Source organism: Rhamphochromis longiceps, linkage group LG1 (genome assembly GCF_057381845.1).
Source record: "Rhamphochromis longiceps isolate RC_006_pf linkage group LG1, R_longiceps_female_GT1.1, whole genome shotgun sequence".
In the NCBI taxonomy this organism is placed as follows: Eukaryota; Metazoa; Chordata; class Actinopteri; order Cichliformes; family Cichlidae; genus Rhamphochromis; species Rhamphochromis longiceps.
This window is the reverse complement of record NC_140557.1, coordinates 9,256,582-9,269,417: the sequence shown is the minus strand read 5'-3', so window position 1 is coordinate 9,269,417 and position 12,836 is coordinate 9,256,582. Positions and strand designations below refer to the sequence as shown.

General features: G+C 40.2%; 1 protein-coding gene across 1 annotated transcript; it reads right to left on the bottom strand.

Moving 5' to 3' along the window:
- Nucleotides 1–1,794: 1,794 nt before the first annotated feature.
- On the bottom strand, nt 1,795–12,696 carry heatr3 (HEAT repeat containing 3). Its single transcript, XM_085425189.1, has 15 exons — nt 12,401–12,696; nt 12,106–12,278; nt 9,212–9,299; nt 8,784–8,884; nt 8,330–8,439; nt 6,209–6,349; nt 5,772–6,064; nt 4,318–4,408; nt 3,952–4,106; nt 3,575–3,657; nt 3,303–3,439; nt 3,084–3,172; nt 2,550–2,693; nt 2,306–2,482; nt 1,795–2,119 (listed from the first exon to the last, which is right to left on the bottom strand). Exons 1-15 carry the CDS (start codon nt 12,539–12,541, stop codon nt 2,006–2,008), a joined length of 2,037 nt encoding a protein of 678 aa, XP_085281315.1. The 5' UTR covers nt 12,542–12,696; the 3' UTR covers nt 1,795–2,005.
- Nucleotides 12,697–12,836: the final 140 nt, after the last annotated feature.

Here is a 12,836-nt window from a genome sequence, read left to right as displayed (position 1 = left end):
CTAATGATTTTGAAGATTCTAGTAGCTTATTTGTTGCCTGGTCATTTTGTACATACATGTACAAGATTTTAATCTGCTGAAGGAAGCAGCTGCGTTACTTTGGTCTAGCATCAACTGAGAGGTCAAAAGCCATCTTAAAGTGTATCCTACTGTATAATAGCCATTATGGTCAATTGGTCGTTCTGTGCAATTAAAAGAAGGCTATGCAAATATACAAATTGTGTTGGAGAAGCTGAAATACAATGAGCGCAAACAGGTCATAAGCGAAGAAAAATTGATTTGCTTTTTTGTGACAAAACTATGAGACTGAATATTTTTATAGGCATTTTTAACTGAATTGAACAAGGTAATAATGTTTTTTCTGGAAATCAGCAAATATTTTATATTTTGATGCAGGGCAGCAATAATCACCCAGTGTGTTTAAGTACTCATGCAGAGTAAATATAGTTCACAACAATGCAAACCATGATTTAACAGCTTACAGATGAAGATGCAATATAAACTTCTAACCAGGCAATTAAAAAAAAAAAGGGGTCACTATTAATGTCTTTTTCAGCTAATCTAATAAATGATTCTACAAAATCTCAAATCTTATAAAAAGTTCCCATACTCAGTTTTCAAATTCCCAAAAGCAACACACTTTTTCAGCATTTTATTGATCAATTCCAATACTTAAAAATATATATGCTGGTCTTTGAATATTTGTTATGGAGGGAGTCAAGGTAGCTGTTGCAACATACTATGAATATTATTTAAGGTCAGTAAATTGCTCAGTCAGCATCCACCATACCTCGAACCCACGTACGCTCCATGTGGAACATGGGGGTAGCTGAATGGTTTGATGAGTAGGAAAATGATGCGAGTCACATGCTGTGGGGGTTTTGTAGTCATTAGATTTCAAATCCTCTGTGACTTGTCCTAAATCACCTATGAGTGATTTAGGACCAACAAGGCTATGCTCTCAACCACCATCATCAAAACACAACATGAGGGAAAATATTTTGGAGGCACGTTTAGTCCCTTCAGTAGATTTCCAGAGATTTGCAGGCAGCATGCCAGTATATATTGAAGCAGTCCAACACCTTATGAAGACAAATTAATTGAGATTGAGATATATTATCTCAGTGTTTCTACCAGTTTGTATTTGGAAAGTCATGGAAAGATTCCTGAAATGGTTCACATAATGCAAAAGAAGAACATTGAAGAAAAAAAAAAATCAGGGTTTATTTCAAAAAGGGTACCGGTATTCCTTCACAGCCTGATGACATATTCACACATTAATTTCATTTTTACTGAAATAAGCAAGTTTATGGATATTTTGTTGAAAAAGTCTAAGAAACCACTGCAAGAATAGCTAACAAGCTTTACGTGAATTTTTGTCAGTCACGTATGATGATATCCAAATTATGACCAAAACAGGGAATTCTGGGATTTAGACAGTTCAGATCTATGTATAATTTTACTGACAGATTAAACAAAATCTACAAAATTTACCATCAATCTCCTTCAATTACTGAAAAAATGTGTATGCAGACCAGTGTCTTCATTGGAAAAAACAACAACTTAGAATTCCAAAGTACAATGCAAAGTACAATAAATGCCATCAATATAATCCCCCTCATAATTATATAGATACTTTGAATAGATCAGCATTCTTGTGGAAGTACTGCAAACACCAACGTCAAGCCCGCTGGATTCAAAGAAGGATGCCCATAAGAAAAGTTGGTGTCAGATCCCACACCTGATCTTTCAAAAATGTTTCAATCAGACATGAAAATACAAACACAGTCTCAAAATTGTTTAAAGTTTAATTTAGGTGGGGAAAAAACCTGCCAACTCCAGCATACAATAACGGTTATTACATTCCCTTCGCTCTGCACAACAAACAGTAAACCATCATTTAAAGAATATAAACATAAATACTTGTTGGTTTCACAACCATATTCTGTCTCGTTCTATGCTCCTGCTAGCATATTTGTCCAAATCAAACAGGCTTTTATAGTCCTCATTTTTTCAACACCTTCTCCAGATAACCAATAAATCTTCTCAGGTTCACTCTGATGTTATCCAGCACACACAGCTGCTGAGGGCTGTATTTGCCTTTTCCTTCTTTACGAATCTGGTAGTGGAAAAAAAAAAAGAATTGTTATTCAAAGGAGAATTCACACAATGCAGTGGCGAGATAAGAAAAAAATAAAGGTGCTTCGTATATTTCCAGGGGAGAAAAAAAAAAAAAGCATAGCTGAAAAAATATTGAGAAATTATCAAGCACACAGATCAGTAAAGATGAATTTATCTTTGGTACCTTGGTCTTGAAGACAGGCTGTAGTGCCTTCAGTGCAGGCAGCAGACTGATGTTTTTTGCAGCTGTCTCTGCCTCCTCTCCATCCGCAAACACATCAAACAAAGCATCAAGGGCTTCTCCATTTACAACGAGTTCAGGATCCTTTGTGGCAACTTGAAGCAACGCATTTCCGATCATCTGTGGAAGAAGAGGTTCTTAGAGGAAGAACAACTTTTCCAAAAGAATAAATGAGAGAAAGAGATACCTGCAGGGTTTCTGCAGTGCCCTTCTCTTTGGCTAATGTGCTGCCAGTGATGCCAAGAATGGCGACGGCGTTGACCCTCACGCTGACAACATCACAGCGGGTGGCCGTTTCGCTCAAGCTCATCAGCTGCTGGGGGGTCATACACTAGCAAAAACAAAAGCCAAACACATAGATACTGAGCTGTCAGGAACAAAAACTGTCAACAGAAGCAAGTGTGAAGTGGCAGTGGATTTTAAAGTTCAGTTCAAGGCGGAAATTTTACATTCAGGTCTGTTTTTATGCAGTTACCAAAGACGGAACTAACATATGGAGTATTATTCAACCTGTACACTCCTGTCATGTGTTCTGCAGCCATGATAACAAAGACTATATAATTAGGCACAGGGAAATGTAGAATCAAGCATTTTTATCATTTACCCTCAGCTAGCAGCTAAAAGTCGGGATACCTCGACCTCGGCTGCACAGACTTTGACCTCTTTTTGTAATCACCAAAACTGATTTAGCTGTTTATTTAAATAGTGGCGTCTTATCTACCTGTGGGATATTTTTGGAGGCAATCATCTGTAAAAGAGATCGCATGGCGCTGATGACAGCCTCTAGAAACTCCTCGTCTTTGGGAATCTCTGAAAGAAACATAGTTTCGATTTGTAGTTTCCTTTCTCACAAATGCATACTCACTTTTTTGCCTTCTTTAAATAGAAAAATAACAAATGGTACTATAATACTGCAGAAGAAGTTTTATTAATGTGAGACCTGGAGCACCAAAGACCATAGAGGAGAGATGCTGTGCTGCTTCCTGCAGGGCTGTTGCACCACCCAAAGACTCTGCATCCATGGTGGAGAGGATACTGTGGAGGCAAGTCAGTGCCCGGGATTGAACGCGCTCCATCCTAAAAAGAAGGTGAGACTTTTTATTTAAAAATTTAGAGACTTTAAAAAAAAATTTTTTTTATTTATAAATGAGAAAGAATAAAGATAGTTAAACTCAGACAGTGAAGTTCAATGGAAGAAGAGAGGAGGATTACTTTTTTATCAGGCCTCTCCAGGAGGGATTTTGATGGCACAAATTCACAGTTTCCTTTTTAGGGAACTCTGTTTTCTTCAGAACCTTAAAAACAGGAAAATATGGAATATTATGGCAGCCCTTTTACATTTGGGAGTGGCTGCGTAGGTGCATATAAACTGTATGTGAAAGTGAGTTCTCTATGAAACTGCACAAACAACGCAATCCATTCAGCCTGGGGGAGAAGATGGGTGAGGTTCACCACATAATCAATCTAATCTGAAATTTGTATTTACAGCAATGCAAGCTAAAATGACAGCTTAACAACATTCACAAGCGCGTCAAAGCTTTGATGATGAACTGGCTGAGATGTGACTGAAGAATCAGACTGTCATTTGCCTTTTGTGGTATGCTGTGGTTGATCAAAGCCCCATGAACTTCAGCTGACAAGCACAATGGAGACATCAGATTGGACACTCCATCACAAAGACCATCGGGACCCATGTCACTTTCATCACTGCTTGATTCCTCCTCCCACTCGTCATCAGAAGGGTCTGAACATGTGCACACACAGAGAGTTAATTAGAGAAATTAACAATGAAGATTTTTTTTTTTTTAATGTTCTCAAATGAGACCTTTGTGTGCATTTCTTGCTATAACAGTTTCTCCGATAGACAAACACATAGTTGGTGACTGTGTCATAGGAAATATATTTGATGAAAAGTGCCTGGGGTCAGCATGGCTGTCCGTGGCCACACCACTCACCGTCAGAGCAGCACATGTTGACGATGATCTCCAAGGACGTTTGCTGGGCTGTCAGCAAGGCCGTTGCCTCCCTCAGCTCCTCCTTCCCCCTCTGGACAAAAACAATCAGCCATGTGAGTCAACATTCTACTAAAACAATGCCTTTTAGCACTCTTATCACCCAGTCTGGGTTCAGCTGACTGCCACAAAGAAAAATAATTCTACAGATGCATTCCACTATGTCCTTCTTGCGGTGCAGTGAGCATTAAAACCCAGTTCAAGGGTGTTGCTCCTGAAGGAATAAGTGTAAAACTGTGTTTGCATGATAAATAAATGGTTTACCCCAGATGAATCTTTATACTAGTACACTAGAACAACCCAAACAACCCGCAATATTAGAGGGTATTCTGGTACGTCACCATGAATGTCACCCACAATCCTAGGGCCTCGGCTCTGACTGAGCTTAGAGGGACAGCTCTGTCTCGCCGGAGTCAGGTCTGGGGACTGTCAACTTGGTGGAAGCCACAAGTTGGTCCTCAGCTGAACCTTGTTGGGTGTCCCTAATCTGCTCCCCCCTAAACCCGACAGTTTGTCTGCCCTGTCGCTCTGGCTCACATTTCAGCGTGACTCACACACCACCTTTTCACCAGGCATTAATGTGCACCTCAAAAACAAAACAAAGAAACCCTAACAACAAAAAACTTGAAACCAAATTGAGATTAACCCTTTAAAACACCTGAGAAATGGCCCTAAACTTTGACTTATGAGTCATTAGAACCCCAACCCTAATCACTTAAAATTGGTCTAAAAAAAGCCAAATGAAAGTAAGTCAGTTTTCTTCCAGTGAAAAATGCATAATAAGAGCCATAAACTCTTCTACCCCAAATGCCCTCTGTCAAGTACTGAATTAGCCAATAGGCAGCCACCAATGGTTTTACTTTAAGGGATCATTACAGCATCATGTACACCATGTTATAATTAAACCTTAATCAAAATGATACTTTATTTTTGCAGTGGATGCTTACATTGGAATTTTGAGTTTTAAAAAGCTTTGCTTCAGGTAGAATATACTTTTTGTTCAGCATAATTGCAAACATTTGCATTTTTACAGTTGAAAACACTTGTCCACGCTCTCGTGCAAAACAGAGCGTATGCTCTGTGCTGATGAATAAATTAGAAGACAATGTGCATATAATAAAATAATACTGGTCAATATCTCAGACTATTTTACATACGAGTGGAAGAATGCAAATGGCAATACATAAGGGTTTACTGATTTCAACCTCTATGCCCAGAGGCCCACAGGCTGAAAGTACAGAATTTTAATACTAAGCAGAGCATAATTAATTCAATGCATATATAACGGATCAGACAGTTTAGAGGTATGAAACAGCCAATTCCTCAACTGTAACTGTCCTTGCTTTGGTTTTCTTAACTCTAAATGGGCCTAAGAGATTGCAAGAGTTAATACGTACAGGCAAGAGGTCAGAGAAGTCATTATCAACTTTTGCAGCTTTTCCATTCCTCTTCTGTTTAGGTGCTTCCTCCTCTTCAATCATCTCCTCCTCAGCGAGCTCTTCTGGAGCTTGGCCCTCTATGTCTGACACAGCTGGGGCGTTTCTGTGGCGAAGCTCCTCTGCTTGTCTAAGTTCAGGTATTAGCATACCTGCATCCAAATCCAGGCATTGTGATAAGGTAGCTACCACAGCGTTGACGGTCTCGGCCTGATGAGCAGCAGGCAGACTACTCTTCATGTTCCACAGCGTACCTGAGCAACACATCAGACAGAGTTCAGGCTCAGGAAGGGGTATGACACATTACAATTTATAGACTCCTGTGCTGGTCAATTTGTCTAATTGTGGTTAAGTTTAGAACAACAACAAAAAAAGACATGAAAAGGGACAAATTGTACCTGCAGCCAGTGTCCTGAGGAGAGTTTGTGTCACGCCTGGTTGAGATGACAGCAGCACATTCTCCAGGGCTCCGAGCACAGCAGTGTTCATGCTACAAAGCAGCTCTGGGTTATCCTCAGTCACAGTGTGCAAACAGTGAGCTGGGGAACACACAGAGGAGAGTGTGTTTAAAAGCTGAAACTGGGCACAAAAGCTACAAGCTAGCTTTGTTCTTGGAGTTCCTTGCTGGTGTTAGAACCAGAGGTGGGACCAAGTCATTGTTTTGCAAGTCTCAAGTAAGTCTCAAGTCTTTATCCTCAAGTCTCAAGTCAAGTCTCAAGTAATGTCAGGCAAGTCAGAGTCGAGTCTCAAGTCACTGGTGTAAAAGTCCGAGTCAAGTCACAAGTCTGAAATTTTGAATTTCAAGTCCTTTCGAGTCGTTAAAAAAAACGAAAAAATAATGTTGCAGTTATATGCTAAATGTAAATATTAGACCATGTAATTTTTAAATCTGTGTTTTTCTCAACACATGACAAAATAGTGAACTTAGAAAATATACACAAATTGTGAAATTGCACCTCTTTAAAATGCAGCTCAATTAAACCTAGCTCCAAGAATAATTTTCACCGACAGTTCTGAGATAAGCTGCATGTTATTCTTGGATGCGGTTGTAGGACCGGCTTTAAAATCGCATGACAAAAATATCATACATAAATAAATGATATTTTAAAAAAAAATATCATTTAAAAAAAAAAACTGCATCACCAACGTAGCCTGGAAAACATTTGCTAGTTAGATGAAGTCAGCTATCTCATCGTAGCATATTTATATGCATATTTATAATTATACGGTTCTTGGAGTGAGTGCATACACTCATGAAGTTTAGTAACTTCAGGTCACTGCAACAAGCCCAGGTACAGTTTACCGACGGATGGGTACAGGACCTTGAAATGCACCGTGTAGAACGAAAGACCATCGTACGTATCATAAGTTTACCAGTCTCACAAATCGTCATCATAAATACACATTCGTTAACCGTTTATTAATAGGACCTTTGAGCTCAACGGTAATTAATTAGTAGTGGAAATAATTTCTGGTAGCGTCACAGAAATGTAGCAGTGACAATAATACTGTATGCTGTAATCGTACTGGGCAATTAGTGATACAAAAAACCTGTTTTATCCTGTGAATAAAAGTATATGTTTTTGTCAATGTACCATAATAACAGAAGCGAAACGCAATATTGTGTCAGGACAATTCACTATTTATGCACAATAAATAAAGGAGCATAGCGCGACAATTTCTGTTCAGCGCCAGACTTGCTTGTAACCTATATCACCAATTATGTTAAGAAAAATGACGCATTAACTACAACAGCAGACTGACCTTTGTGGAAATGCTTGGAGCAGACTAACCTGTGAGCTGGAGTGTTCTGGGACGTTATATTTGATCTTTGAATGGCTGCAATCCAGGCCATCCGTCGCGTCTTTGTTACTTCGGAAACATGGCTCGAACAATTTCTCCTCAATGACGTAATCCGATAACAACCGATCTCTTTACCCGTCGGCTTCCCGTGGCTGTCATGCGACCGGCTATTTGCAGTTAATAATACAACAGCTTCTTGACATTTTTGTGTTTCTTTTTATCGCTGTATAACTGATTTTAATTGAAAGCCTGCGTGCGCTAGTACCGCTTGCCACGAGTTCCCAGAATCCTTTGCGGTTCTACCCGTGAATGACGTCACATTTTCAATCTCTATATAATATGCATGTTAAATTTTATATTTGGGGTAAAATATCAAGTCTTTTCAAGTAAACCGGTTCAAGTCCAATTCAAGTCCCAAGTCATTGGTGTAAAAGTCCAAGTCAAGTCACAAGTCTTAGAACATTTTTTCAAGTCAAGTCTAAAGTCATAAAATTAATGACTCGAGTCTGACTCGAGTCCAAGTCATGTGACTCGAGTCCACACCTCTGGTTAGAACCATATTAATAGCACAGATGTGTTAAGCATCCTGTCAGTACTTGTTAGAGGTGTGTCGCCTAATAAATGAAGATGGTTAGAGAACACCTACAAAATGTACACCTTTATTTAATAAAATCTCAATGTTAAATAGCAAATAAGAATAAATGCTTTAGACATACCAGCAGATATGGCTAGTTCCAGGTTGTGTGGGTGTTTCTCCAGGCACTGAACAACCACATCCAAGAGACCGGATTTGTTAAACACAGACAACGCCTGGCTGCTGCTTTCACTGAAAGACAAACAAATAATACAAAGCATGCCTAGGTCAATAAGAGTGATTTATCAGAGACGATGTCAGAAAACTAAATTCAAGGAATAAACTCACAAATATATGGGGTTTTCTGGATTTCTTTTACTTTTATGTAGTTACTAGACATAGAATACCCTCATGAGCTGATCATTAACCAACAGCAAAGGACAGGTGAATGGATGATGTTTTGGCATGTCCCCAAAGATTTTACAGTCAGACCCATAGCAAGACCTGGCTGATTATGTATGTGGCCAAACTGACCTTTCTGAGCCAATAATAATTTTTTAAAAAGCCTTCTATGAAAACAAATAAGGTCAACTTACCACAGATTCCACAGCAAGTGTACAGCTTCATTGGCTACATCCTCCACTGCATTACTTTGGTCTTTCATCGACACAATGGCACTTTCAAAGCCAGCACAGCACTGGAAAGCAAATGTGTTGCAAATGTGAACAGAACAAGTAAAACAGGTCTCAATTTTCCAATCATTCATCTGAACATATTTAGATCATTTCTGACCCTCAAAAATTTGAGAAACTTTTTATGGCTAATTTAAGTTACACAAAGGCCAACACTGAGCTTGGATTTGATGCCATTTGATTCAGTGTCCACTTATATATAACCACAACTATATTTGCTCTGAGATACAAACTAATTGCTGAGGATATTATAGCTTGATGTTGCTGTAACAGCTGCTGATGGGGAGCAACTGAAGTGATGCGGTGAGCGAAAAGCAGCGATGGAGTCTCACCTCTCTAAGCAGTGCTGTCAAAGGAGTCATGATGTCGTGCTTCACCATGTCCTCACACACCTCCTGACCTCCACATGCACTCAGATTCCTGTCAAGGGAAGACACACACAGACGCACAGTCATCAGTCACTCAGAGGAGACTCGCGGTCAGAGATGCTGTTTGTAATTGTGTGTGTGTGTGGGAGAGGAAAGCAGAGGGGTGGGGGGGAGCCGGGAGATCCACTGTGAGCAATGGTTTTGTTTTGATTTCGAGGAGACAAAATGCTATTTAGGGTTTACTGAAAGGCCTCAAATCAGACTAGAGGTTAATATCAATATGACACACAGTACTGTACTCATCATGCACAGCATGGTATTACGCACAATGTACAATACTGTGCAAAAGTCTTTTCTTTTTTTGCCAATCAGTGCCTTATCAGATGGTGTTGCAAAGGGATACAATACTTTTCTGCATTTGTAATTTCACAGCCAGGACCATATTTTACAGATGGCTGTAGACACTCACTGCTGTACCTCCCTCCCTGTACATATTGACAATTTGAAACAAAAACATTCAAATTTATATATCCATCTATATCTATTAGACCTGTTGCCACTTATTTTCATTCCAGTTCTTGTGTGATTTGGCATGTCTTAGCCTTTTCTCCCTTAAGAATGTCTTCTTGCCAGCCAAACCTAAACTGAGACCATTTCTTATGAGACCTTAGTGAACAGGAAATTGATTAACTAAAAGGCCAGATGTACTTCTCACATCTGTACTGGATTTTTTTATTTCTTAAGGACATCACTTTCTGATACCGTTTCATTTGCTGTAAGCCTTACACTTCTTCTGTCATCCTCACACTTCTTTTTAAATAGCTATTTGGGAATGAACTTGTTGGTGCAAAAACACTATTTTAAAAAAAGCCTGGAAAACTATTGATCAAGCCCACTTTAAACAAAATGGCAAGCAAGGCTGTCACCTTGTAAGAAAAATTTAAAGAAATAAGGGGTGGCTCAAGACTTTTGCACTGGATAAGTACTAGAAACATTCTGTGAGGTTTAATGCAGTCGTCTCACAGCAGAAAGGTCCTTGGTTCTTCTGCCCAACTGTGAAGATTTCTGTGGGAAGTTTGGATGTTCTCCTTGTGTCTGTGTGGCTTCTCTCTAGATAATCCAGTTTCTTTCCACAGTCCAAAGACATCCACAGTAGGTTAACTTGTGATTTCTAAACTGGTTGTCTGTCTGTCTGTGTTAGCCCTATTAGACTGCTGACATGTTCAGGCTACATCTCAGCTTTCACCCCATAACACCTGGGATAGGCTCCAGTCCACTCATGACTCTGAGGTGGATAAGCAGTTAAGAAAAGGGATGCGTAGATGGGTTTAGGCAAAGCAGCTCCCTAGATAGTGTGTAGAAGTCAACAAATGCCACCCACTCAGAGGTAAACGCACTGGACTATGAGCTGTGCTATTTGTATTCTTATATGCACCTCTCTCTGTGAAGCCCGAGAAAAGTTCAGTTCTGTAACACCACACTGACTGAAGTGATTGGAAGAAAAGAGCCACGATTACATTTTCTAATGTTTTCCAGGGCTTTTGTAGACACATTTCTTAGCTTTCTGCATTTTCTGTTGCAGTATCAACAGTGCTCACTAAAAACTAGCACACAATACATGTATTATGCATATAAGCAAAAAGCATGTGTAGCTGTATGTGTAACTAAAATATATATAAGGGAGCCAAATGAAACGGCACAATGTGACTCATTTTATTTATTTATTTATTATCCAATAACACACTTTTAAAAACTGCAGAAGCATGTGACTGACAACTGACTTCCCTCTACCTGCACCTGACTTTCTTCACAGCAGGAAAAGCACTAACATTACTAATGTCAAGTAGTAATCTGGGGCACACAAATGGGAGAGAAATTAAGGCATGTGGTCAAGCAATAAACGTCCTCACTTGCTGTAATCGAGAGAAGAAAATATTAAAAGCATTGTCTTGCTAGCATAAACAGCCTCTTCTTGATGATTCTCACTCCATCACAAAGTATCTACATACAACTACACTGTTAACCAAAGGAGGTTTAAACAGCCAGAATGATAATGTGAGGGTCTCACACCTGCCACTGAAACAACTCTGGCAACAACCCATGCCAGGAACTGGCTCTTTGAGGTTTTCAGCAAGTTTCATTAGCTCTTCTGTTAGCAACAATTTGCTGCCCATGGAGCCTTGGGCACCCACAACTCATCATCTGTTTGCCAGTTGTGGGCCCTTTAATTTGTCACATCATCCATAACCATGGGCTGAGCTTCCACTGCTATGCTGATGATACACAGTTATCATCAGGATAACAGTCACTTCCCTCCTCTGTGCCTTGTAAACTGCCTAAAAGACATCAGAATTGGAATGTCAGCAAACTTTTTCAAATTGAACAACAATAAAAATGATCTCTTGGTTGTGGTTCCCAATTCAAAGCTCGAGAAGAGGGAGGTCTCTGGAGGTCAACAACATCAAATCTGCCTCTAAGTCTGCCTTCCAGCACTTCAAGAACACATGTCCATACTAAAACCTTTATTCTCAAACTCTGCAGCTGGCACCCTCCCTCATGCCTCATCACCTCCTACTTTAACTACGCCAATGATGTTCTGTTTTGGTCGACCATCCCTATCCTTATACCTCCACCAGAGACTGCCACTTCTCTTGTGCCCTTGCTCATACAAATCACTGCAAACTGACAACACAGAAAAGTTCAAATATGTTTTATGATGACCCCAGCACTAAAATGGCCTATTCTAGCAAAAAAAAAAAAAATAGGTCACACGTGTTGATTACTTGTTAGATGACCCCAGTGATCCAGGTCTTCGTCAAGTGACAGGAACCCAGATTATTTGTTACACCCAGACTCACCTGAGAGCTCCAGTGGCAGTCTCTCTGACAGCCAGGCTCCGGTCCAGCAACATGGGACCCAGGCGCCTAACAGCATCCCTCTGGAGGAAACCCGGAATGGTCTGACTCTGCTGCACCACCCGAGAAATACTGGCACATGCAAACTCTCGCACATCAGCGCTGGGACTCTGCAACTATAGGAAACGTGTTTAAAAGCACGTGACACCAGCTATTCAAAATGTTAGAAACTGCAAAAATAGGAGCTCTTAAACTCAAAGTTAGAAACATTCGAAGAAGAAGCACTGTATATTCCTACTTTCTCAAGCAACTCCGCAGCTGGACAGCTATCATCACCATGCTCTTCCTCCTCACCGTCTCCTTCCTTCACCACAGTCACCGGCAGCCCGACCGAGTTGAACTGCGGACGTTTAAACTTAGTGGTTTTACTTTTACCCATTTCACGTGATTATTAAAGTGCGAGTTGCGCGTATAACGCGGCGTTTACTCCCCTCTTCTTTTCTCTGACACTGAGTTTGTTGCGGATCAAACACACGCTCCGGCTTCTGCCTTGTTGGAGGCCATGTGGAAGACTGTTCCCTGCCGTAAAGTGTTGGTTGCTAAGAGAAAGCACGACGCTGTCGCAAAAGCGCACAAGCTACGCATGTGACAAGCTCCATAGGAAGAATAGAAGGCAACAAGAAATAAAGAGACAGCCCTGATATTCCCACGTCTTATGAATTTATTTATTAGGC

Coding starts and splice junctions, on each gene's coding strand:
- heatr3 (XM_085425189.1), bottom strand. CDS start 12,541: ATGGGTAAAAGTAAAACCACTAAGTTTAAACGTCCGCAGTTCAACTCG. Junction 9,300..12,105: donor ACTGCCACTGGAGCTCTCAG/GTGAGTCTGGGT, acceptor TTCCCTTGACAG/GAATCTGAGTGCATGTGGAG. Junction 6,065..6,208: donor CCTCAGGACACTGGCTGCAG/GTACAATTTGTC, acceptor TGTGTTGCTCAG/GTACGCTGTGGAACATGAAG.